Here is a 25,418-nt window from a genome sequence, read left to right on the forward strand (position 1 = left end):
GTGCTCAGCATTAGTGAGATGTCTCGGGCTGGCTGGGGGGGGGGGGCTTGCTCATCATTTAGAGTGGCTCAGTGTGGAGCCTGTCACTTGACCTTCCACCCTGAGGGCAAGGAGAAAGGGATGGGTGCTCACTTGCGCAGGATGATCTCAGAGGCGCCCTTGCTGAACATGCGGAAGCCCCCCTCGGGCTTCCTGATGACGGTGCTCATGGACTTGCGCACGGAGTTGAAGGTGTACACCTTGTACAGCGTCTGCTCGGGCACCTCATTGCGTATGGCCTGGTAATCCTGCTTCAGATCCGTGACGAAGCCCAGCAGGGCACACTCGTCTTGTTGCCCACCTGCCGTGGGAGGCCTCCCTCCTTCTCAGGAGGCTGACGGGAAAAAATAGACACGTGATGAATGAAGAGATACTGGGAGACACAGGGACAACTCAGGGAGGTTGAGGATCCCAGACAGACCCAAACCCACGGGGGAGGCAGAGTTTGCTTATGTCTTTTCAAAGGTAAGCAGATGGTGAGGAAATCTCAATCCCAAAGCCATCCAAGTTCAAAATTTAAAATCACTCCAGTGGTAGTGCAGGGTTAGTTTTGCAAAGTGAGCAATTTACTGCAGATAAACCAAGTCTGCTAAGAATTCGAGCTCCCCTCCCTCAGAGACACTGCCATGATGAGGTAAATGGAGGGCCCTCAGTTTCTTTCTTTTCTCTGTCTGTCTGTCTCTTTCTGCTGGTCCTGGGGCTTGAACTCAGGGCCTGGATGCTGTCCCTGAGCCTCTTGGTGTTCAAGGTTAGTGTTCTACCACTTTGAGCCACAGTTCCTCTTCTGGCTTTTTGAGTAGTTTATTGGAGATAAGAATATCATGGACTTTTTCTGCCTGGGCTGGTTTTGAACTGTGATCCTCAGATCTCAGCCTCCCGAGTAGCTAGGATTACAGGTATTAGTCACTGGTGTCTGGCGGGGGCCCTTGATTTCTACAGGTGTTATTCCCATCCCTCCATCAATTCCCATAGGCCGATGCCCAGTTTCTCCTCATACACATTCAATCAAGAGTGAGAAATGGGACACGGGATGGCGATGCAAGAAGAATAAACAAGAAGAGATATGTTCTCCTCCCGGTGCCCACTCCTGGTGCCCAGGCGGAGGTGGGACTTACCAGAATCTTGGAGGTATAAGCACTGTTGATGGAAATGCCATTGGCAATAAGGTCCAGGACCCTGGGCACAATGATATCAGGGCTTGGGATGTGACGGTAGTGGGTCTCCCCAACATAGACTTGTACCACCGTCATGCGATTCATGGTCAGTGTGCCAGTCTTGTCAGAGCAAATAGCTGTGGCGTTGCCCATGGTCTCGCAAGCATCCAGGTGTCTCACCAGGTTATTGTCCTTCATCATTTTCTACAAAAGAAATGAGAAAGGACTTGAGAGAGGGCCTACCAGGAGCACCCAAACATGGGTCAAAGGCCACGTCCTAGCCAGCATCTCTCCACGTGGCCAGATACTCTTTCTGTGCGTTTTTTTAAAAAAGAGTTTACTGGTTTATTTAACCACTGAAGAAAGGAAAGGCCATGCAGCGCGTCCCCATTGCCAGGGATTTGTGTTCCTGTGAGACGCTGCCCAAAGTTTGTGCCAGACAGAATAGATTATCCTTAAACCGAAGAACAGAATTGTTCCCAGAATTATTCTGTAAGTTTAGGAGACACGTGCCTTTTCTTCTAAAATTTAACCTTAAGAAATCACTACAGAAGGAATCCACAAACTCTAGTGTAGCAGAGTTCAACCAACATCAAATGTCAAAATGCTACCTAGAGACAGACCTTGTTAAAGAAGATGTATTTCAGAGCCCAACTCTTGCCCTATAAAAAGCATCATCTTTGGGGTTAACATTATGGAATTTCTGTTTTGAAGTCCCTCAACTGACATTTTATTTGTGGTCCCCATCTTTTGGGATACAGGCTCTGAAAGGCCAGGGGCGTGGGGTTGTTCCATTTGCTGTGGAATCCTCAATGCTACAGTCAGTGGCTGGTACACATTTTACGGCTCATTGTTGGCTAGTCGATGGGACAAACTTTCTTTGGAAAGTATTGGAAACAGAAAACAGTTGGTTTGAATATCAACTCTGGAAATTATTAGCTATTTGACCTTGGGCCACTCCAAGGTATGTATGTATGTATGTATTTATTCATTTATTTTTGGCCAGTCCTGGGGCTTGGACTCAGGGCCTGAGCACTGTCCCTGGCTTCTTTTTGCTCAAGGCTAGCACTCTACCTCTTGAGCCACAGCACCATTTCCAGCCTTTTTCTATTTGTGAGGTGCTAAGGAATCGAACCCAGGGCTACATGCATGCAAGGCAAGTACTCTACCATTAGGCCACATTCCCAGCCCAAAGGATACTTTTTAAAAAGTATACACACACACACACACACACACACACATATACACACACACACACACAATCTTTCTCAATAATGTCATCTATTATTTCTATTTTTTAAAAAAAAAACAAACAGAATTGTTCTAGTCTCACCTTCACAGAATAGGCCAAAGAGATGGTGACAGCCAAGGGCAGTCCCTCTGGCACAGCGACCACCAGTACGGTGACGCCGATGATGAAGAACTTGACAAAGTACTGGATGTAGATGGGCGTGCACTCACGGAGCCATGCCCTGCCCTGGATTATGAAGTTGTCGACCACAAAGTACAGAATCAGGATGAGGACTGTGATAGCAGACATGAGCAGGCCTGTCCAGGAAAACAAGGCACGCGTGAGCCAGGCCTGAGGGTCGTCCCAGGCTCCAGCCAGAGCGAGACCAGCCCAGACTGTAGCCCACCTTTCAAACGGACTTTAAGACCATCAGCTTTAGGGAGTCAGACTAAAATCTTCTAAGACAAAAGATCCTGGATCTAAACACAATGGGTCTAAAGACAGATTGTATTCTGCATCCTGCATTTGTGACTCATGGCTTTGGACTAGCCATTGACTCTGATGGGGACCAGGTACCAGATCACATTTCCCATTCATTACTAAGAGGACCGGCCTGCTTTCTCAAACAGTATCTGGTGAGTTCATTCCACAGTCCCTAATATAGACACTATATTTGTCCATTTACTGATAGCTTATCAATTCTGACTTGTCTTCTCTTAGCTTACAAATGTGAGACAATTTACAATGCTGGTGACAAGCACGCCCCTGCAGCGCTAGCACATCATCCATATAGGTCGATCCTTCTCTATTACATCACACAGGAAAGTGTTAGCAGAAATGTATATGGTGCTTACTGTGGGCCAGACATGTCCTTAATCACCACCTCACAACTGCCTGCTAAGGTGGATTACTGTTTGGTCCCCTCTCTGGATCCCCCACCCCTCTGGGATATTGGGGATTGATTCCAGGGCCTAGTGAATGCAAAGCAAGAGCTGTACCACTGAGCTCCATCGTCAATCCCATCATTTTCCCTTTCAAGGTGATAAAATTAAGGCACAGAGAAGCTTCTGGTAGAGCACACTGGTAGGTAACTATCATCCTATCTTGTCAGGTTTTGCCTTGGCTTTTCCTGATAGCCTGATGATTCAGGGTCCCCAGAGCAGGCCTGGGAGAAATGATACCGACAGAAACATATTTGTTTGTGCTTGGCTTTGACTAAGGCCAGGACTAGGGCCAGGACAGTCACCTGCAGCACAAAACTTAGGGAGGTGCTCACGTTCTGGGTGGGGGAAGGCACTCGCCGCCCCAAGTCCTAGCCTGACTTGACATGCAAAACAAAGCAGTAGAGACTACCGGTCAGTCTTCAGAGAGCTTGTGCCCCAGAGAATAACGAGGAATGGATAGAATAGGGTTTGTTGAGGTCTCTTTAATGTTTCAAACCTGTGGGCCAGATTCAATAACTTGCCTCTGTGCTTCATCTCATCCAGGCTAAGTTTATAGGCAAAGAGTCTTCAAGGCAATCAAAATTAGCTAGAATGAAGAGGCTGGGACAATATACACTCCTACAGAACTTTCTATGGTGCCCAAAATGTTCAGTACAGTAGCCACCCAGGAGCCTCTGCCGCTTTCTTTCTGCCCGCCGTGGCAGGTGCAGCGCAGCGCAGGAGATGGAGGCTGGCCATCTCCAGAGACAGGCAGGCAGGCCTCGCGGTCTGACTCACCGGCTTTCCCGATCTGCACGGCCAGGCGCGTGAGCTTGCCCTGCAGCACCGACTTCTCCTTCTTGGTCACCTTGGTTACCTTCTTCTCCTTCTCCTCATTGTCCACCCCCTCCTGGCTGTTGAGTGGTTGGATTTCCAAAGCTACCCCATCCTGGGTCTTTGCTAGGGTGTACACAGAAACAGATGAATGAGCAGACAAGGTGATACAGCTCTGAGCAGCAGAGAGGTAGAAACAAATAAACAAACAAACAACAACAACAAAACCCCTATCTTGTTGTGCCCCTGACATTAATTCTGAGACCACCCTTCTTCCCAATGCTGGACATGGGCCTGGCCTGCAACTCTTCGTTAGGGACTCTGGAATGGGAGGCTAATAACCAGAGCTGAAGGAGCATCTCTAGGGCCTGGACTTCCTCTTCACACTGGCAACTCCCTGGCGCCATCTCAGAACTCCAGGCCAGGTTTATTCCAGCAAGGGGATTTAGCTTGCCACTAAGCCTTGTTACCAACACCATCCTTCCTGGAATCCAGTGTTTACATAGTCAAGGCTCACTGCAGAAAAAGCCTAAAAGGGGAAGGCTGGCAGAAGCTTCTAATAACCTACTTTGTTAAAATGTTTCTCCCTCCTATTTCTTCCTCTGCAGCCTCTCAGACCCAAGACATTTTCTAGTTTCTCCTTATATAAAAAGTTGAAAGATGCCGGATGCCAGTGGCTCACGCCTGTCATCCTAGCTACTCAGGAAGCTGAGATCTGAGGATCACGGTTTGAAGGCAGCCAGAGAAGGAAAGTCCGTGAGACGCTTATCTCCAATGAACCACCAGAAAACCAGAAGTGGCGCTGTGGCTCAAAGTGGTAGAGCACTAGCCTTGAGCTGAAGGGCTCAGGGACAGTGCCCAGGCCTAGAGTTCAAGCCTCCCAACTTAAAAAAAAAATGTTGAAGGATAGGGAAAGGGAATCCCCTTTCTCCACCAAGGTGGGGTGGAGGAGGGTCAAGAGTAGGGCCTGGGATTACGTATTCTGGGGAGGGGAAAGAAGCTGATATAAAAGGGTCCCCAGAATAGGAGAAAGCAGGGATTTTTGCTTTTAGAAGAATTAAAGAGACCTAAAACTAAGGAACTGTTCCCGTTTAGTCCTGGTTCTCTAACTGGGCGAAGGATTGACTGTGATATGCTAACACAAAGGGAACAGGTCTCTAATCGCTGCTCAAGAGAGTGCTTCCCGCTGGACTACCAGGGTCCCTTTCTGAGAGGCGGTCTGTGGTGTCACACACACACACAAACAAGACAGAGACAGGATGACAAGATGGCCACTCAAAAGAGAAACACATACCAGACCAGGAGGGGCAAGACAGACTGTGGCAGGAAGAAAAGAAAAGAGTGGGAGAGAGAGCCAGAGGAAGGGCTCTCTCTGAGCACCCGTGAGCAGACCAGCAGAGAAAGAATCCAGACAAGAAGACACAGGTGAAGTGGCTGGGAGGAGGAGGGTGCAGGACTGTCCGGCCCACTGCCCTCCGTGGTAAGGACTGCAAAGACATCCACCCTAGAAACCAATGACCGCGGGCACCCTGGGAAGAGCAGATCCATCCTCACACCCAAGAGAAGCAGAACATTATTGCTGCGAGTCACCAGCAGAGGGTGCTGCTGTCCTGTCTTCTATGGGACTGGGACCTTCAGCCCACCCCCAGATCTCTGCACCTTCCTCAGAATAAAGAATCTGGACCAGGGGCAGCAGAAAACATGATGGGGAGGGAAGGAGAGAAGGCAGATGACAGCTTGGAAAGGAGCTGGTTTGAGCGTGGGCAGGTAGAAATGGTGAATGAGTGGGTGGAGAGGTTACCTTTGTTGCGATTTTCAGAGACTCCTTGTTTTTTACCTGTTTGGACAAGAAAGAGAAAGGTGGGGGTGGAGATCCAAAAGAGATGGGGCTATGCAATTTGTTGGTCCTGCTGGCAGCCCAGAAGGGCTACAGCGAAGGAACAGATTGTAGGACAGGGAAATAAATGTAAAAAGACTCCCACATTTCTGCTTGCTCATTCTTCCTAAAGGCTCCAGTGAATCCCTGGGACGGCAGGCGGCGTGCTCGTAGGGGCGCTCACGCTGCGTTCTCCTGGAGCACGGCTACGGCTGGGGAGGGAGGATGCTTGTTGGGGCCTGGGTCCATTTTTCTTGGAAAAAGAGGAAAGGCTAGGGAGTGAGAGGTGGGCACTGTTTCTGCCATGCGGCAAAGGCCCTGAAAAGCGTCTTCCTGTCAATTCCACAGCACCGGGCAAACTTCCTCCTCATTCACCTGCAGGCAGCGGCGGTGGAAACGAATCGTCTGCTTCTGGGAGAAAGTGTGCCCCCGACTAACAGTCCAAGATGGTGGTCTGGCCTCAAGTGGCAGCAATCCATCTCTCCCCAGGGGAAGATGGAAGGCTCAGACAAAGGTGTTGATTTGGGTTTTTGTATCTTTTTCTTTCGGCTGTGATTGCTACTTCAGGAAAAACTGACAGGCAAAGCCTGGGCTAACTTTTGGGGGGAGATGGGATGATGCTATCCGTCTGTTCCCACTCTTCTAGCAGCCGTGTCTCTCGGCCTCAAGAGCCCAAAGCTTCCGCAGGAACCAATTTGATCCTTCGAGTCAGTTTCCCCTTAGTTATGATGCCTCATTTACTCCCTGATCTTAGAGGAAAAGGAAACCCAGAGGGCACTTTGGTGAGAGCGCCTATCAGCTCACTTTGGGCAAGGTTGACTCAGCCCTTCACAACACACCCAGAACACAGGAATGGAGGCTCGAATGACACCAGACTTGGAAGCCCTGAGCCCCGGGGGGGGGGGGGGGGGGGAGGGGGAGGGGCGCGGGGGGAGAGGGTGTTGGGTAGCTCTGCCTTTTCATTCTGTCCGATGTTTCCATCTAGATCTGCTCTTTTGCTTTCAGTTCATCCATGGGGATGAGAAGAAAGAGCATCTCATTCCGCATGTTCCTTACCTTTCTTCTTCTTCTCCTCCTCTAAGTCCTCATCATCGCTGGCCCCTAAGAGGGTGAAGATGATTCCTGTCTGGGAGTTGATCCCGACAGCAGTTACTACCATTCGGCCAGAACCTTCCATTACGTGGGTCCCTAGAATGGGAAAGATAAAAGATAAGAAGGGGCGTTGTTTATTCCTAGACAGGATTTTGTACGAAGCACAAATTTAGAAGAAAATATCATCCCTCCCTCCCTACTACCATGCCCACTTTTCTTAGCAGATAGTAAAAACTAAAGGTCACACACTGAGCCCGTTTAAAACTGGAGCAAGTTGAGATGAAGGGAGAAAATGTATTTAACTTTGCACCAGCCTCTCAGACAGAGAGACCCTCGAAGGCCTCTACAGTGCCCGCCTGTCTCATAGAAACCTATTGTAGGTTGCCTAATACCTTTGTGATGAACCTTCTAATACACTACGGCCCGACGTGGGCCCAAAGGAAGGAACAGGAACAGGCTAGGAGAGATAGCAGGGGCCAGGACTCATGGCTGTCTGGCTGCGGAGTGGGAGAGGAGGGGTGAGGTAATGAGAGCTTGGGCAGCAGGAAGAGATACCTGAAAGCAACATGGGGTCTTTCTCCAGTGTCTTCTTGACATGGTCCGATTCTCCTGTCAGAGAGCTCTCGTCTATCTTCAGATCGTTCCCCTGGATCAGCACCCCATCTGCTGGAAGCAGGTCACCTGGCACACAAAGGAAGGAGACAATGACGGACAGAAGTGTGGGGATCTCGGGCTTCTGACCCCATCTCGGGCCTCCTCCTGCCAGCCCTCCCACAGCGCCGGCCCAGCGAGGACTCGGACAAATTTCAGAGGTAACTCCATGCTTGAAGGTGGCACACTGTCAGAGTGCTTGCCTAGAGTATGTAGGTACTGGGTTCAATTCCCAGATACACATGAGAGAGAGGGAGAGGGAGAGGGAGAAAGAAGGAAAGAAGGAAGGAGAGAAAGAAAGAAAACAAAAGAGAAAAAGAGGAGAGAAAAAAGGAAAGAGAAAGAAATAGAGAGAAAGAAAGAAAGAAAGAAGGGGAAAGGAAAAAGGAAGGAAAAAAATAGAAAAAGAGGGAAAAAGGAGGAAGGAGTGGAGGGAGAGAGGGAGGGAAGGGGACCTGAAGGGAGGGATGAAGGGAGGAAGGGAGGAAGAAAGGAAGGAAGGAAGGAAGGAAGGAAGGAAGGAAGGAAGGAAGGAAGGAAGGAAGGAGGGAAGGAAGGAAGGAAAGAAAACAGGTAGGTTCAGCAGGTGGGGACAGATTTCTTTCTAAGTACTAGAAACTCAAATGATTACTTTTTCCCCCTACCCTGCTATTACAGAGCACACAAGTCTGACCAATGTGAGAGTTTCAGTTACTGCTTTCTTTGAAATTCCTTCTATTACCTCCTTAAACTCTAGCCTAGAAGCCAACACAACTTCATGCATGGGTTTTGAACTCAGGGCTTGAACTCAGGGCCTGAGCACTGTCCCTGGCTTCTTTTTGCTCAAGGCTAGCACTCTACCACTTGAGCCACAGCGCCACGTCTGGCTTTTTCTCTCTCTCTATATATATGTGGTGCTGAGGAATCGAACCCAGGGCTTCATATACATGAGGCAAGCGCTCTACCACTAGGCCATATTCCCAGCCCAGTGCATGGGTTTTTATTTTATTTTTTAAATCTTTTTAAATCTCCAGTGAAGTCCAGCATGCACAATGGTCCTACTCCTCAAGCGTGTGTGTGTGTGTGTGTGTGTGTGTGTGTGTGTGTAGTTGATACAAGACACGTGGCACTCTCACCGTACTTGACCTGGGCAATATCCCCCACCACGATCTCAGCCACAGGCAGCTGGATGAGCTGCCCATTCCGGATAATGGAGAACTTTTGCTCCTGTTCAATGCGGCTCTGTAGCCCCCGAAATTGCTTCTCTTTGCTCCAGTCGTTGAAGGCGGTCACTAACACCACGATAATCACCGAGGCCAGGATGGCCGCTCCCTCGATCCAGCCAGTTTCTGCCTCCTCCGAATCTTCTGGGCTGGCAACGGCTTCACCACAGGCTATCCAGGAAAGGGAGAGAAGGAGTCACTGAGGGGCTTTTGTTGACATAAAGAACTGTAAAGTGGAAGGTCAGAGGAACAAAGCACAAAACTCCAAGGAAATCAGGGCAGCAGAGTGAAGCACCGTCTCTCCACCAACACTACAACTGTTTATGCTAATCGGAAGGAAGCGAATGACTAAGCAGCAGACGGAATATCAAGGCTGGCCCTGGGAATGACTGAGGGACTCCTAACATGGTCAGGCCCTTTCTGCTCTTTCCCAGAGTGCCAGGCACAGTGGGAGCCCTTGGAGAAGCAGGGTCTTGAGAGTTAGCTAAGAGCAGAGGACAGATTTGATGGGAGGAGGGCCATAACTTTTTTTTTTTTTTTTGCCGGTTGAACTCTGGGTCTGGGCGCTGTTGTCCTCTGGACTCCTCGTACTCCAGGATAGCGCTTCACCACTTGAGCCACAGGGCCACTTCTGGCTTTTTCTGTGATGAATTGGAGGTAAGAGTCTCATCGACTTTCCAGCCTGGGCTGGCTTCAAACCACGATCCTCAGGATCTCAGCCTCCTGAGTAGCTAGGATTACAGGCGTGAGCCACCAGCACCGGCTAGGCAAAACTTTTATGCGATCACCTGCCAATTACCAATAGAGAGAAGAGCCCAGAGCGGGGAGATGGGAGCTGCTCACACACTCACCTTCATTTTGTCCACTAGGGGGGCGATAGAAGGACAGGACCAGCGAGATGATGGCTGCGATCTCCAGGATGATGAGTGTGACATCTTGAAGCGCTTCCCACACTAATTCTAAGAAGGTTTTGGGCTTTTTTGGAGGGATCAAGTTCTTTCCAAACACACGTCTACGTTTCTCCAGGTCTGCAGGGTTCCCTGATAGACCTGAAAAGGAGATGAGATAGCAGATGAATGAATAAATGGATGAAAGAGAAATGATAACAGAACGTGATTCAGAAGAGACCCCTTAACAAGACCCCTTTAAAGAAGACCTCTTGGTGCTGGGTGTTGGTAGCTTATATCTTTAATCTTAGCTTCTCATACTCAGGTGGCTCAGATCTGAGGATTGCAGTTCAAAGCTAGCCTGGGCAGGAAAGTCTGTGAAACTCTCATCTCTATTAAACTACCAAAAAGCCAGAAGTGGAGTTGTGTGGCCCAAGTGGTAGGGTAGTAGCCTTGAGCAAAAGCGGCTCAGGGACAGTGCCAAGGCCCTGAGTTCAAGCCCTAAGACCAGCACATGCACAAAGACCTCTTGGCTTTCTCATCGGGCTATGGGATTGACCCAGTGAGGGTGGCCACCCATCCTGATTTGGCCAAGACTCCACAGGTAAGGAACTTTTAGTTTAAAAAAAGGGGCCAAGTTCAACAAATTGGCCTCAAGACAAGAGCCTCGTTTGTTTTAGTCACCAGCATAAGCTAACGCAGACTCAAAATTTCATCCGCTCCCATGGGTTGTGTTTCAGTGAAGAACATGAATGCCAAAACGTTCCTTGGAGGCATACAGAACTTTCCATCAACACGGAAAGGCTGGTAAATGCTGACTAGCTCCCATCCAAGGTGTACAAAGGCCAGGAAAAAAAAAAAAAAAAAACAAGCCACCTGCTCCAGACCATACCAGGTAGAACGGGAGCCTGCCCACAAGTCCTGATGCCAGGTACCTGAAGCTGCAAGGGATCATGGGAGCAGAGAGGCAGTGGACAGGAGAGACTGCAGGCTTTCTCTGTCTCTCTCACACATTAAATAGTGTGCAACTATTAACTACTAAATACTAAGTAGTTCTAAGAGAAGTACTACTACCCAGCTTGAATAAGAAGAGAAGGCCAGGCACGGGCGGCTCGTACCTGTAATTCTAAGTACTCAGGAGGCTAAGATCTGAAGATTGTGGTTCAAAGCCAGCTCAGGCAGGAAAGTCCAGGAAACCCTCTTATCTCCAATAAACTACTCCGGAAAAGCCAAAATGGCGCTGTGGCTCAAGTGGTAGAGCAATATAGCCTTGGGCAAAAGAAGTTCAGGGATGGAGCTCAAGCTCAGAGTTCAAGCCAGTCCAGGATGGAATGGCAAATAAATAAATAAAAATGAAAAAAGAGAGAAGGCAAGGCTATGCAGATTGTACGTGGGGTGTGTGTGTGTGTGTGTGTGTGTGTGTGTGTGTGTGTGTGTGTGTGTATGTACACACACGTACCCCAGTACTGGGGCTTGAACTCAGGGCGTCTTTTTTCATTCAAGGGTGGTACTTTCCTTACTTGAGCCACACCTCTTGTTTCTGGCTTTCTGCTACTTAATTGGAGATAAGTGTCTTGGGGATTTCTCTTGCCTGGGTGGCCGTGAATTCTGATTCTCAGATCTCAGCCTCCTGAATAGCTAGGGTTACAGGCGTGAGCCACCAGGCCCAGCTCTACACCATGGTTGATTACCAGCTTCCTCTCAATAACAAAAGTGTACTTAGATACGTGCACACTCACACCACACACATATCACAGTCACACCCACACCCTGTCACCTGCACTCACCACAGATCCTGCAGGCACTGCCACACACAACACGTGACCACACACCTCGCTCACCCTGTACTCACAGTCCCAGAAGGACAAGAGACAGGCAGAATTGTTCTCAGTTGCCTTCCCGAGAATGGAAGCCTCTGAACTGTACCCTGGAGAGGGATAGGGCTTCCTCCAAGGCCCTCAGCGCCAGATGGCATTCATCAGGTTGTTTACACACTGCAGCAAATTAGTCCTGGCTTGGGCGCTGGAAGCCCTAGGCCGCCTGTGTGGTGGTTCTGTCCCGTTCCCACCCCCCCAACCCCCCCCCCGCAGGCAGGGTGGGGTAACTTGGTCTTAAAAGCAGGTCAGCAGGGGCGGGTGAAGAGCAGGGGAGGGGAAAGTTGCTGAGCTTCACCAAGAGCAGGGTGGAGAAGGACCCCCCACCCCCAGTGGAAGCTGGAAGCGGTGGGGCCTGGGATCCTCTTCCCGCTTGTGGACATGAAGGGGGCTCTTCCACTTGTGGGGAGGGGGGCAGGGTGTGAGGGCCACCTCTCCCTCTGCAACAAATATCACCCAAGGGCGTGACCCGTCACAGGATGAGGAGAGACCTGAACTGGACCTCACGAAGACAGCTCTTGATGATGGGAAGTATTGTTAGCAGGGTGTGCGATTGCCTCCACTTCCTACCAAGAACAGAACTGTTGGTCAGGCCCTGGTGGCTCACGACTGTAATCCTAACTGTGCAGTTAGGCTGAGCTCTGAGGATCCTGGCTCAGGAGAGTCCATGAGACTGTTATTTCCAAGGAGCCACCCAAAAGCTGGAAAGACGGCTGTGGACCAAGTGGTGGAGAGCCAGCTTGGAGTAGAAAAGGCCAAGCAAGAGCGGAAAGCCTGAGTTTAAACTCTCAGGCCCCCCTCCCCCACTTGCCAGGTATTCCTGGGTCTGAGGGAGAGGCTGGGGAGCTTGCTTGGAGGTGTACAGGGGGTGGGGTGATCCCCCCTCCATACTGTGGGGAGGGGAGAGGGGCATTCTCCAGAAGGGAAAGATGGTGCCTAAGGCCATACATACTCCAGGCCCTCTGGCAGCGCAGCAGGGCCAGGCCCCCCTCTCTCTCGGTCTCCAGCTGAGTGGCACAGCTGAACTCAGCAGGGGAGCAGGGTTTGGACAAAGTCCTAGAAGCAAGCTGAACAGCTTTCCAGATGTTTTCTGCGTCCTCCCCCATGCCCTGCACAGTCAGTTTCCCAAAGGAAAGGAAAGCAAGGGCCTGGGAAAGGAGAGTTCAGGCAGGGTATCTGGATCCCTAAGCCAATGAAGGGCAGCCAGGGGCGGGTCCTTGCTGGCTCTTCCTCCCCGGTGACCAGACGGGAGACTTCAAGGCTGCCTCAATGGGGGACTGCTGTGCTGGAGGGAAACAGGAGTTCTGATGATGTCTTAATCCACTTGGAATGGTTTTTTTTTTTTTTGAAGAAGCAGAAGGATTCACCACATAGTGGGAGAAAAAGACCTTCTTTTCTTTCATAAGAGATAGCATATCTGGGCAGGCCTATCAACCCAGCTATTCAGGAGGCTGAGACTCTTAACCTCCAATTAACTACCAAAGAGTTAGTAGAACATTCTGAAGGAAAATCTTGACACCCGATATGAAAATCATTTACAGGGACATCACAATAGCCTGATATCTGGAAGCGACCCACTCTGGGTGTAGGAGGCAGGGCTGTCTTCCCCCTCTCAGCTCCATAGCTTAGAAGCATCTGTGTCTCCCACCTTCTTTCTCGTCTGTTCCACTCTCGCTCTCTGGTTGTCTCTTCTCAACACAGTAGCCAGAAGGATCTCTTTTAAGACCTGACTTTAGCACATACCACCCCAGGGCTTTCACTTGGAGTCACACAGTGGGCTTCAGGCCCCCACAAGCTGCTTCACCAAGTGCTCACCCGGTTCCGCAACTTCTACTCAGAAAACACCCTCTGCACTTGCTTCCACTCCAGGCCTTGGGCTCCAGGTCTTTTTGTCCCAGCGTCCTCTGCTCAATCCTCCTCATTCTGCTTTGCTTTTCCTCCGCAAACAAGTCTCCTCGCCTTGGTGCTAAGGACTTACTTATTCTTTGTCTTTCACCCACCTCCACAAGGGCACCATGTAACACACACAAGTCTATTGAATTAACTGAACAAAGAATAAACAAGGCTGCGAACATCCGGGGTATTGCTGTGAGCCTTCTCAAGGAAACATCACAAACCCCAGGTGTTACTATGTACCCATTCAACATATAGACAAACTGGGGCCTGACGAGGTGACGGGGCGCCCTGAGCTAGGGGACAGGGCCTAAATCCCCCACAGGAGGTGACTGGATGTCAACCTACACCCAGCTGAGGCTTCATTCTGGGATGAACAACCTGTTCCGGTTTTCTGGGACTTGCTAGGTGTCAGTGGAGTTCTGGTCTCCTGAGAACAGCCCTCAGAGCCGGCACACAGGGTGCTTGGCCATCCTACTGCTTGCATCACGGGGCAGGGCCATGTGAGCCAGTCAGCCCAGCTCCCAGGCTCTATAATTGGGGTGATTATTAGTCCTGGTGTTTTTCCTGTCCTCAGGGATGGTGACATCAGATCTGTTAAGAGTCCAATCCATGAATCTCCTACTTAAGGCATTCTGGGGGCCCCAGCAAGGGAGGCATGACATATTGCGGTCCACATAAAAGCTTAGGCCTGCTCCTGCTGACATGCAGTTAAAGTGACAGGTTGTTCCCTTTTTGGCCATTTTCTCCTCATCTGTCTGCTCAATCTTAAGTCACCTTGAGCTGGGAGAATAGCTACCTTAAGTCAAGTGGCTCCCCAGTTCCCAGCATGCCTTGCAGCAGGGTGGGGCAGGCTAGGGCTGGGAGCTGGAGTAGCCTTGGGAATCCTCTCTGTCACAAAGGCCGCACCGGAAAGCCACGTGGGCTGGGAACTCCGCCAAGCCCCAATTTTGGGGCTCTCCGTTCCATTCTTTTAGCTGGAGAGGATTTGAGACCCTGCTAGCAGCTGTAATTTCACACCAATACCGTTTGGGGCCCTGATCTCTGCAGGGGTTTCTCAAATGCTTCCATAGCTTCCTGGAGCCAAGAAGGAAAGCTTGGCAGGAGAGAACGCTGCAAACACAGGAAAAGGGCTTCCCCAAGAACTTCATGAGGAAAACGAGAGGAAATGTGTCCCTAAGAACAGCAGAGAGAACACTCCACCCAAACCACAAGCTCTCTGGCCCCAAGAACCAGACTGCACCCTATGCTGGAAAGGCAGAGAGAATGTTCAGCCGTGAAGTCATCGCCCCCGCCCCCAGGCTGGGTGCCACGGTCTGCTAGAGTGAACATCTGTGTCTACTGTGAGAAGTAAGGGAGAAATGGAGCCCCCGGGAAGGAAGAGCCTGGGCCACCAGCATCCCTCAGACAGCAAGGGCAGTGTGGGCAGAGGCACCCTTTATCAGAAGCCACTCAGCCGCAGGAAGGGTGGAGTTGCTAGGGCAGACAGACATCAGGAGGGACTTCCCAGGTGTCTGGGTTATGATACCTTGCCTTTCCCGCACAGACAGTATACGGCAGACGTTTCTCAACTGGCAAGCAGTCCATAGGAACAGGGATCAGGATACTTTTCAAGGGCTGGGGGTGCAGCTCAGAGAGCTCGCTTTAGCGTGCAAAGACCCTGGGTTACATTCTCAGTACCCATCATACACCTCCCTGATACACATGTTACATGCATGTGCACGCACATAACTATCCATACATATACGTATATATAATGAATGCGTGTGCATACGCGTGTATATGTGTGTATATGTTCACACATACACCCACACCAAAAAGCACTTTGCAAGTCTTGCTTTAAGGTCCTCAATTAGGCACAAAGGGAAAGGAGTAGATCAGAGGACCTGTGAAGTGGAGCCAGCTCCTGCTGAACGCTACCCTTTCGAGGAGAGTGGAGCCTCTCCCCTGTTTCAGTATCACCAGGTTGCTCTCTCTCTGCTAGAGCCCCATTAGATAAAGCAATGGATCCAAGAGCACGGCAGGAAGGTGCTGGGCTGGACCGGGCTCCTTCCTTTCCTTTTTTGGCTCTCTAAAGTCTGGCCTGCCCAAAGGTCGGCTGCTTCCCCAGGGTGTGCCTCCCTTTCTCCAGCCCCCTATACCCTCTGCTTTCTTTTGGAAACCTCCAGCTCTGATCCAGGGAAGAGAAAGCTCCTGGTGGCTTTCCTCCTCAGCCCTCTGCTCCACCACCTTCTAGACTGCACGCATGTCCTTCCTTCCAGCAGTGGCGCATCCCCAGGGCTCACACTTTGGAGCTAAATAAAAAGAGTGAAAGCTCCACTTCTGAGGGAAAGCAAAATGTCAGCCTCAACACGGGAGGCAGCTATGTTCTTTCCTGCCCCCAAATGAGGGTTCAACACTAGGAGGAGACAAAAAAGTAATCAAGCCAGGAGCCAGGCACTGGTGGCTCACACCTGTAACCCTAGATACTCAGAAGGCTGAGAGCTGAGGATCGGAGTTTGAAGTCAGCCCAGGCAGGAAAGTCAGTCAGAACCTTAACTGCAATTAAACAGCAAAGAGCCAGAATTGGAGCTAGAGCTCAAGTGGCACAACACCCGTCCCGAGCAAAGAAGCTAAGGAACACAGTGTCCACGCCCTGAGTTCAAGTCCCGGTACTGGCAATAAACCAATCAATCAATCCAGGGGCTGGGGATATAGCTTAGTGGTAAAGTGTCTGCCTAGCAGGCACAAGCACCGGGTTCCATTCTTGGCATGGTGGTAGTGGTGGAGATCAAAATAAAGAGAACACTGTAAGAGCTGCCGAGCTGCCAAAAAGAAGCAGAAAGGAGGGCTCCAGGCCTGGAGGGAAGAATGGAGAGAAGACTGCCAGGTTCAGAAGACTTAGCCACACTCTCCCATCAAGATCTTTCTCACCCCTGCCTGCCAGTATTATGCCAGTGACTCCAGAAGCCAACCATGGCCAAGGAGGGGTTGGGTTGCAAAGAAGAAGGAACAGCTTGGGGTTGGGTTTGGAAGAGAAGGCTCACCCTGACAGCCTAATTCAGCCCCAGGCATGAAGCTCAAAGCAGACAGGGAAGTTCCAGCGTACCTGGGAAGTTCCCTTCTGGGGAGGAGGGACGGAGGAAGGGGGGGCACAGAGGGAGAGTACTTTCACTCAGCATCTTTCCCATTAGCCACCAACTCCTCCTCCAGGTGTTACAAGACCCCATCCCCCTTCCAAGTATTAGGAATTTCTTTCCTTTTCCGAAAATTTCCCTTCCCTCCCTTCCCATTAGAGCTTTTTTTTTTTTTTTGCTCAATGTTAGCTCTCTACCACTTGAGCCACAGCTCTAATCTGCCTTTTTGGTGGTTAATAAGATAAGAGTTTCAGAGACTTTCCTACCCGGGCTGGCTTCAAACTTAAATCCTCCAATTTCAGCCTCCTGAGTAGCTAGGATTGCAGATGTGAGTCACAGGCACTGGGCATTGTTGTTAACAAATTGAGTATACTAGAAATGTCAGGTCTAGGGAGTGTAGCAAAGTGGTAAAAATAACTTGCTAACATGTGTGAGGTCCTGGGTTCAATCACAAGAACCGTACACAAAATAAAAAAAAAAGTGAGATAAGTATCCACATTTTGTTCTGAGGAAGAGCCCAGTTCCAGTATATCTCAGCTAGTTAGTGGCTACATGGACAATTCTTGATAGAGTATGTCATTGTCCTCAAAAGGCATGGTGGCAGAACACAATAAAATCCCAGGAATCTTAAGGGAATGAAAGACATTTATCTGAGTGCTGAAGCGAATGAACCACAATCATAATTCAGGCTATCTTCAAATAGATTCTTGATATCTCCTACCATCGAATCCCCAGAGAATCTCAGCTCCCAGAAGCTACTAGTAATTGTGAAGGCAAAGATGCTTGTACTGTAAGCCAGGAGCATTCAGGAAGTGGTATGATTACCATAGAGTGTGGCCACACTGGAGCTCCCCTGGGTAATTCCTAGATGATACATACAGGAGTTCCATCTCCAGCCTCCATGCCCCCTTTCTCTCCATGCAACCGCTTTAAGCGGGGTGCTCCCACAATGCCCTGTTCTTCCACATGCCCTTCTGACACTGCTTCTGAAACAGCTGCCATTTTCATGCAACTTCTTTTAGCCTAGAAGCTCTGCAGAAAGAGGGATAGAGGCTGCCTTGTGTCCCTGGCACTGTGTGGGTATAACATAGGTGCTCCATCTTTCTGAGTGGGATTTGTGCCACACCACCGCTCTGCAGAAGAGGTGACACATAGGCAGGTACAAGAGAACACTAAGAAGTCCCACCAATGCCTATCGGGAAATTGTCACTAGTCTTTTGAATGATGCTCCATGAGGGGTGATTACTATTTATTGAAAACTCTTCTTTTTGTCTGATCTTTCTGGTCTGGGTCAAGATTTCCCTGTGGTTTTTTTTTGTTCTGTACAGTAAGACACAGAATTAATAGGCGGAGTCAAAAAACATGAACCATTCCATCACATTCTGTCTGGTACTAAGCCCTCAGGCAGGCCATTGAAACTCTTTACCCCGGGGAAAGAGAGAATATGAAGTCCTACTCCATTTAGAGTTGTGTAAATAAGGGTAATAAAACCATGTTAGTGTCAGGAATGGTATAAATCCCAAGTACAAGGGTCCTTTAGTAGCTGTGGTTAAAAAAGTTAAAAATCCTGTCCATCTGTACTAAATATGCTATTGGTCCCCAAAAATACAAGGAAAAGGGTCATATTCTATGAACTAATATCCTCAACATCTATCTATCTATCTAATACTGGGTTTTGCTATGCTGCCTAGGCTCAGGTAAATCTCTCAGCTTTGGCTCCCTGAGTTGCTGGGCTGACAGGCATTCCCCGCCATTCCTGGCTCTAATCTCTTTAATCGATTTCATCTTGGCATCCAACTAGAAGAATTCAAGCACTGGGTAAATATCTCTATTCCTATTATTAGACTACAGGGGCCTCCCACAGGTGCAAAATTATGCTAGGCTGTCAGGCACCTGAGTGTGGTCCTCTGTGAACAGGCTAGCTTTTTATAGCACCAGTTGAAGGGCATCTGCATTTCATGTTGTTGTTTTCTTCCTGCTGGCCCAACTCAATAGCTCAGTATCGGTCTTGTTGAGGGTAGAGACTCCTATGCCTTAGCTGCTCTGTGTCTCCTTTGCTACCACTTTATTTCTCTCACGTACAAAGAGGTCATTGTTGGGGGCTGGGGATATGGCCTAGTGGCAAGAGTGCTTGCTTCCTACACATGAAGCTCTCAGTTCGATTCCCCAGCACCACATATACAGAAAATGGCCAGAAGTGGCGCTGTGACTCAAGTGGCAGAGTTTGCTAGCCTTGAGCAAAAAGAAGCCAGGGACAGTGCTCAGGCCCTGAGTCCAAGGCCCAGGACTGGCAAAAAAAAAAAAAAAAAAAAAAAAAAAAAAAGAGATCATTGTTGGAACCAGGAGCTAAAACTTACCAATGAAAGGTTGCTTCCCAACACACTGACTCTCCAGTTCTGAGACATGCAGTATGGTAAATCGCATATGAAAACGAGTCAGAGACCAGGTGTGGTAGCGCATACCAGTAATCCTAGCACTCAGGATAAAGCAGAATATTAAGAAATGGAGGCCAGCCTGAGCTACATAGTGGGTCCCAGGCCATAGTGAGACCTTGTCTCAAAACTAACAAGAGGGAGGATGGAGAGTGGCTCAAGTGGTAGTTTGCTGGCTTAGCAAGTATAAAGCCTCGAGTTCAAACCCTAGGACCACCACCCAACCCAAATCCAAACAAACACCACCACCAAAAAAAAAAAAAAAGAAATGAAAGAAAGACAAAACCAATCAACTAATAACAACCAAAATGAGGACACATATTTGTGACCTAAGGAAGCAGAATGGCAGGGGGCAGCTGGGTTCCCCTGGTTGGGGAGTCCTAGGATGCAGACATGGACAGGGTCCATTGCCAGAGTGGTCCCTGCCATCAGAAGTGATGGCTTTTGGGGCTGGGGATATAGCCTAGCGGCAAGAGTGCCTGCCTCGGATACACGAGGCCCTAGGTTCGATTCCCCAGCACCACATATACAGAAAACGGCCAGAAGCGGCGCTGTGGCTCAAGTGGCAGAGTGCTAGCCTTGAGCGGGAAGAAGCCAGGGACAGTGCTCAGGCCCTGAGTCCAAGGCCCAGGACTGGCAAAAAAAAAAAAAAAAAAAAAAAGAAGTGATGGCTTTTAACCACAGGACCGAACCTAGGCATGGAAAAGAATCCAGGAGCATTTACCCTGTCTATGACAGTTGATTTCCAAGGCTGAGAGAAAACTAGGAAAACATGTTTTCCGTGGGGATGGGAGCTCCTGGGGAGTCAGAAAGTGAACAGTCATGGCTGCATAAAGGGATGTGAAAGATGGAAAGGCTGCATCCTGCTAGTAGGACCTCCCCAGGCTCCAGCCTATCTGAGCTACTGAGGTGGCCTTCAGGGGAGAAAGATCTGACCAAAATAGCAGGAAATGAGAAAAAGAAAGACCCTGCTTCAACTCTTTTTTTTTTTTTTTTTTTCCTTTTTTGGTTGGTCGTGAGGCTTGAACTCCAGGCCTGGGTGCTTGCTGTCCCTAAGCTTTTTTTGTTCAAGGCTAATGCTCTACCACTTTGAGCCACAATTCCACTTCTGGCTTCTTTGGTGGTTAGTTGAAGAGTGTCAGGGACTTTCCTCCCTGGGCTGGCTTTGAACTGTGATCTTCAGCTCTCAGCCTCCTGAGTAGCTACGATTACAGGCATGAGCCACCAGTGCCCGGCCCTGCTTCAATTCTGCTGGGTGTTTGTAAAGCCCTGTATAATCTTAGCAAAAACAGGAGGTTGAAACTCACCTTAAGGTCCATACTGCTTCAAAAGTTAGTGAATATTTTGAAATGTAGCTGGCGAAAGTGGGCAGTGTCCAAAGGCCATTAGGTACCAGCTAGAGGCCAAGATTGTCACCTTATCTGGATTTCTTTCTTTTGTGTGTGTGTATGCTTGAACTCAAGGCCTGGAAACTCTTGCTTGGCTTTTTTGCTGAAGGTTCATGTGCTACTACTTGAGCCACAGCTCCACTGCTGGCTTATTTGGTGGTTAGTTGAAGATAAGAGTCTCATGGACTTTTCTGCGCAGGATGACTTCAAACAGTGACCCTCAGCCTCCTGAGTAGCTAGGCGTGAGCCAACCACATCTGGCTCAGATCTGTTTTTTGAGATCGTACCACGAGCAGGGAAGATGGACGCAGCCTCAGTCACACATGCAGCAACTGCACCAGGTAGGATAAATGCTGCTTTCCACAGGTTCTGACTCATGTTCTGGGACATGTCCGCAGACACAAAGGCTCTGGTTTAATCTGAGATAACTCATTTATTGAATCCCTATAATAAATATGGACATGTATAAACATATTCTTTAATCCCAGTATCTCTAGGAGCTGGGTATCATCAACATTATTTTTTAAAGAAGAAAAAGAGTGCTATTGGTGTTGGTGGGTCATACCTGTAATTCTAGCTACACAGGAGGCTGAGATCTAAGATCACAGTTCAAAGCCAAATGGGGCGGGAAAGTCCGTGAGACTCTGATCTCCAATTAACCACCGGAAGTGGCACTGTGGCTCAAGTGGTAGAGCACTAGCTAGCTTTGAGCTTAGGGACAGCACCCAGGCTCAGAGTTCAAGCTCCACAACTGACCAAAAAAAAGAAGAATAGACTCAGGAAGGCTGAATGAACTGTTCAGTGCTATTCAGCGAATAAATGGCTGAGGGAGGAATACATAAAGCTGGATTCGTTAGATTCTCCTTTAAAAATAGATTAAGAACAATTATATTAGCTGGGCACCAGTGGCTCAGGCCTGTAATTCTCGCTAATCAGAAGGCTGAGACCTAGAGGATGGAGCTTCAAAGCTAGCCAGAGTAGAAAAGTCCAAAAGACTTCATCTCCAAAACAGCCACCAAAAAGCCAAACTGAAGGCATGGCCCAAGTAGTGGAGTACCAGCTGAGCAAGCAAACAGAGTGAGAGTGAGAGGGCCTGAGTTCAAACCCGGGTACTGGCTAAAAAGAAAAGTTTATTCGACCAAGTGGAGTGACTTAAGACTAAACTCTGCTGCTAGGGAAGACAGGGATTCGAGACAAGGCCTAGGCAAAAGGCTTGTGAGAGCCTCACGTCAACAAATAATCTGGGAGGTTCACCTCTATGATCAAAGCTATTCAGTGGATTGTGGTTTGAGCTAGCTCTAGGCAAAACGGTTAGAACTAGTGGGATGAAAAAATAGAAAAATAACCTAAGGACATGGCTAACGTACTAGACAACCTTCTCAGAAAGTACATAGCCTTGAGTTCAAAGCCTAGTACAGCCAAAAAAAAAAGTATAACAGGCAGGTTCAAAAAATCATTGGTAATTCCATGACAGAAAACAGTGAGTGATCCAAAGATACAGTGGACACAACCGTATACCTTAAGATTTATCATCCCACATCCAACTGTATACAGACAAATAAAGTATGTAGATGGCTAGATGGTGAACTAGAGGAAAAACTCTGTCAAACTCTTTTGTAGTCAAAGATTGATACAGAATAAAGAACTTGAATACTTACTGATAAAAATGTTGGTACCATAAATAATTTATAAGATGGACATCCTCTTTTCTGCATACTGATACAGAAAAAAATGAGGGGAACAAAAGGTCTTCAGCCAGGCACTGGTGGCTCATACCTGTAATCCTAGCTACTCAGGAGGCTGAGACCTGATGATCCCAGTTAGAGGTTAGCCTGGAGAAGTAAGGTCCTAGATTAACCACCTAAAAGCTGTAAAGGGAGCTGTGGCTCAAGTAGTACAGCACTAGTCTTGAGGAAAAAAAAAAAAATCAGGGACAGCACCCAGGCCCTAAGTTCAAGCCCATTAACCAACCAAAAAAAAAAAAAAAGTTTTCAGAGTTTTACCACAGTCCCTAAACATAGGCTCTTTGTGACTAACCCTCTGCGCTCCAGGCTTCAGACTTCACCAGACAAAAAAGCAGATCAGTTGGGTCTCCAGAAATGTACCTTCTCTAGAAACGGAAAAATTCTATTTTGAAACACTAGCCTCCCTTTTCCAACCACCCAACCCTCAAATGGCTTTTACCGTCCACAGGAGAGGTTTTCAGTTTAGCGCAGAGATTGGAGACGTTTCCATAGCGGACATTGATATGGTTCAGGGCATCCGTTGAACGTAGTTCCATGAGCTTCCTCAGTTCCATCAACGTACAGCCAAATTCCCCATCATGGCCCTCAGTTGCCAAGCTGGTCGGCACGCTTTGTCCTGACGAGCTCGTCATTTTGCCTGCAGTTACCAGTCCCTCAACCAGAGAAGATGTGAGGCGTTCTTTTCAACTGGCCAGTGTCACCTGTGTTCTTGTCCCCACTTCTTTCTGTTTCTTCCTTTTTTTCCGGGGGCCCAGTTATAAAACAGACGGACTATAGCTTGTTCAGGAAGTGTCAGAGGAGAAACCCCAAATCTAGATCCTTTCTTCTGAAGCCTGACAGGGGAAGGAGGAAGAGGACGGGGGAGCTGAGTAGAAGATGGACTTTGTGTCACGTTGAGTGGTGTCCCCCCTGGAAGGGGATGGGGCTGGAAGTAGCTGTCCAGGGCAGGTAAGTTCCTAGCTTAGACTGACTTGGCCAGATGGAGGTGTAAACAGGATGAGCATGTTACCATGGAGGCAACCTTAGCAACAGTCAGCAACGGTGGTGGTAGAGAGTCAGCAGGAGGAGGAAGAGGAGGGCTCCCTGGATACAGATGGCAACTGGATCTCTGGAATAAAGATGTAAAGACAGACAAAAAGAAATGATTAGAGCAGCCATGAGGATATAGTGTCTGCTAGGGCAAAAAGTGGTCATTCTAGCACCAGGGTTGAGGTCTGATGGCCGAGGCCTGTGTTGAGTGACCGGACCATAAGAGGCCCCAAGGAGGAAATAACTGAAATGGAGGGATGTTATTTTAGATCATGTGTCTCCAGGCCTGACCTCTCTCATCCCAACCACACAAGTCCTACAGTTTCAACGTTTTGAATATTTCTATTTCTAACGCTCTCTCTACTTGAGGGATCTGGCCTTACCTGTAAGAGGTGAGATGAGATTAGGAAAGCAGTCCAGACCCAAGCGATCTGGAGGGTAGCCTGCCAGGGGGCCACCCTCTCCCCTGCTCCACATTCTTCCCTGCCCCCAAACACAGACATTCACAAACCAGAAGGTGGTCCAGTAGAAGACCCTTCCACTCACTGGGGTCCCTTAGAACAGCCTGGTCTCAGTTGTATGAAAATTTGCTGTCTGAGATAGTTATCAACCAATGATGTTGGGGCTTGGGGGGCTAAGCCTCGCCCTCCTCTCTTTCCTAGAAGCTTCTGGGGCAGGGGAAAGGAGAGAGTGAAATTCTCTGGCAGTTTATGATACATGGGGGCATCTTTTTTTTTTTCTCCCCCTTTCTAATGGAGATAGATGGACTTCTGAGGAGAGAAGATAGCACGCTTGCAGCTTGTGAGAGTTAAAGTTTCTCCAGCGTGGGAAGGATAAGGGAGCTATCAGCTCAGCTAGAGCACAGGGCCCCTGCAAGGTCATCAGGAGAGACAAGCTGGCCTGAGTGTAGGGAACGACAGGAGGCTCACACCATGACACATGTAAATGCTTCAGACAGAGGCAGGCATTTCCCCTGAGCAAGACAAGTGGCATCTTACACATACACACACACACACACACACACGCTCACTAAGACGTGGGGGCAGAGCTATGGGTGAGGATGTGGAGAATGGAAGGCTGGCAGGAGACGGAGCTGAGCTCTGTTCTCAGCTCCAGAAAGGCGCTGGTAGTGTGTCACCAGGGAGTCACTGTCACACACCAGCCATTCAGTATTGGGGGTGGGGGGGGGGGCGCTCTTCCTGAGTAGCTGCAGGACAAATGGGTCCCGTCCTGGATACAAAGTCCTGATTGTCTGCTGTAGCTGTTGGGTGATGACAGGAAGGCAAGGATTCCCTGGTTGGGCTATCTAATGAACATGACATCCTTTGTCAGTTAATTTCCCCTAAATCACACATGGCCAGAGTTCGGTTTCCAGTAGGTTCCTCTGGAACATAGGTTGTTACAGCCCTTTCTCCCCCAGCACGTGTCTGCCACCTCGCCTACTGTTCCAATGTACAAAGATTTGAGCAGGCAGGGTTTTGTCTGTTTTAAATATATTCTAGATGCCATCAGGGAATCCTGGAGAACAAAGTCAGAGAAGAACCTGAGCCATGGTTCAGCATCTCTTCATTCAGCCTGGTATTGAAACAGGCAGGAGGGTAATCTGTTTTTATCCACTGCCCATAGAAAGTGGATGAGGATGAGAGAGATAGGCAGACAGACAGAGACAGAGACACCGAGAGCATATTCACATAATTATATTGCAGTGTGACAGTATACTTGTTATCTATCGATCCTATCTGATATTAAAGCTTGAAACCTCTTACTCTCACTCAGGTTCACACCTCCAGTTCCATGTTCGATTTTATTATTGCTGTTGATCTCTCACTATGCCCCATTTATAAATTAAACTCAATCCTATGTATATTATCCTTAGGGAAAACATGGTATGTATAGGCTCCAAGTTATCAATAGCTTCCAGCATGCACTGGGTTATTTTGGAAGACAATCCGGTGGATGGGGAAGGAGGATTGCAGCACAGCTAACTTTCATGTTAGCTCCTTCTCCAAGCCTGAAAGGAGTGGAAGGGGGGCTAGAGCAGTGAGAAGCTCA

General features: G+C 48.9%; 1 protein-coding gene across 1 annotated transcript in view; it reads right to left on the reverse strand.

Moving 5' to 3' along the window:
* Positions 1-24,283, reverse strand: part of Atp2b4 (ATPase plasma membrane Ca2+ transporting 4) — a 47,360-nt gene extending 23,077 nt beyond the window's left edge. Inside the window, 12 exon segments of the mRNA XM_048357180.1 lie at positions 133-328; positions 331-373; positions 1,155-1,397; positions 2,527-2,741; positions 4,146-4,307; positions 5,983-6,018; positions 7,114-7,245; positions 7,705-7,830; positions 8,916-9,173; positions 9,854-10,051; positions 22,777-23,445; positions 23,878-24,283. Of these exon segments, the coding sequence (XP_048213137.1) occupies positions 133-328; positions 331-373; positions 1,155-1,397; positions 2,527-2,741; positions 4,146-4,307; positions 5,983-6,018; positions 7,114-7,245; positions 7,705-7,830; positions 8,916-9,173; positions 9,854-10,051; positions 22,777-22,969 (1,802 nt within the window). The 5' untranslated portion in view covers positions 22,970-23,445; positions 23,878-24,283.
* Between the last annotated feature and the right edge of the window lie 1,135 nt (positions 24,284-25,418).

Source organism: Perognathus longimembris, chromosome 11 (assembly GCF_023159225.1).
Source record: "Perognathus longimembris pacificus isolate PPM17 chromosome 11, ASM2315922v1, whole genome shotgun sequence".
NCBI classification, from domain to species: Eukaryota; Metazoa; Chordata; class Mammalia; order Rodentia; family Heteromyidae; genus Perognathus; species Perognathus longimembris.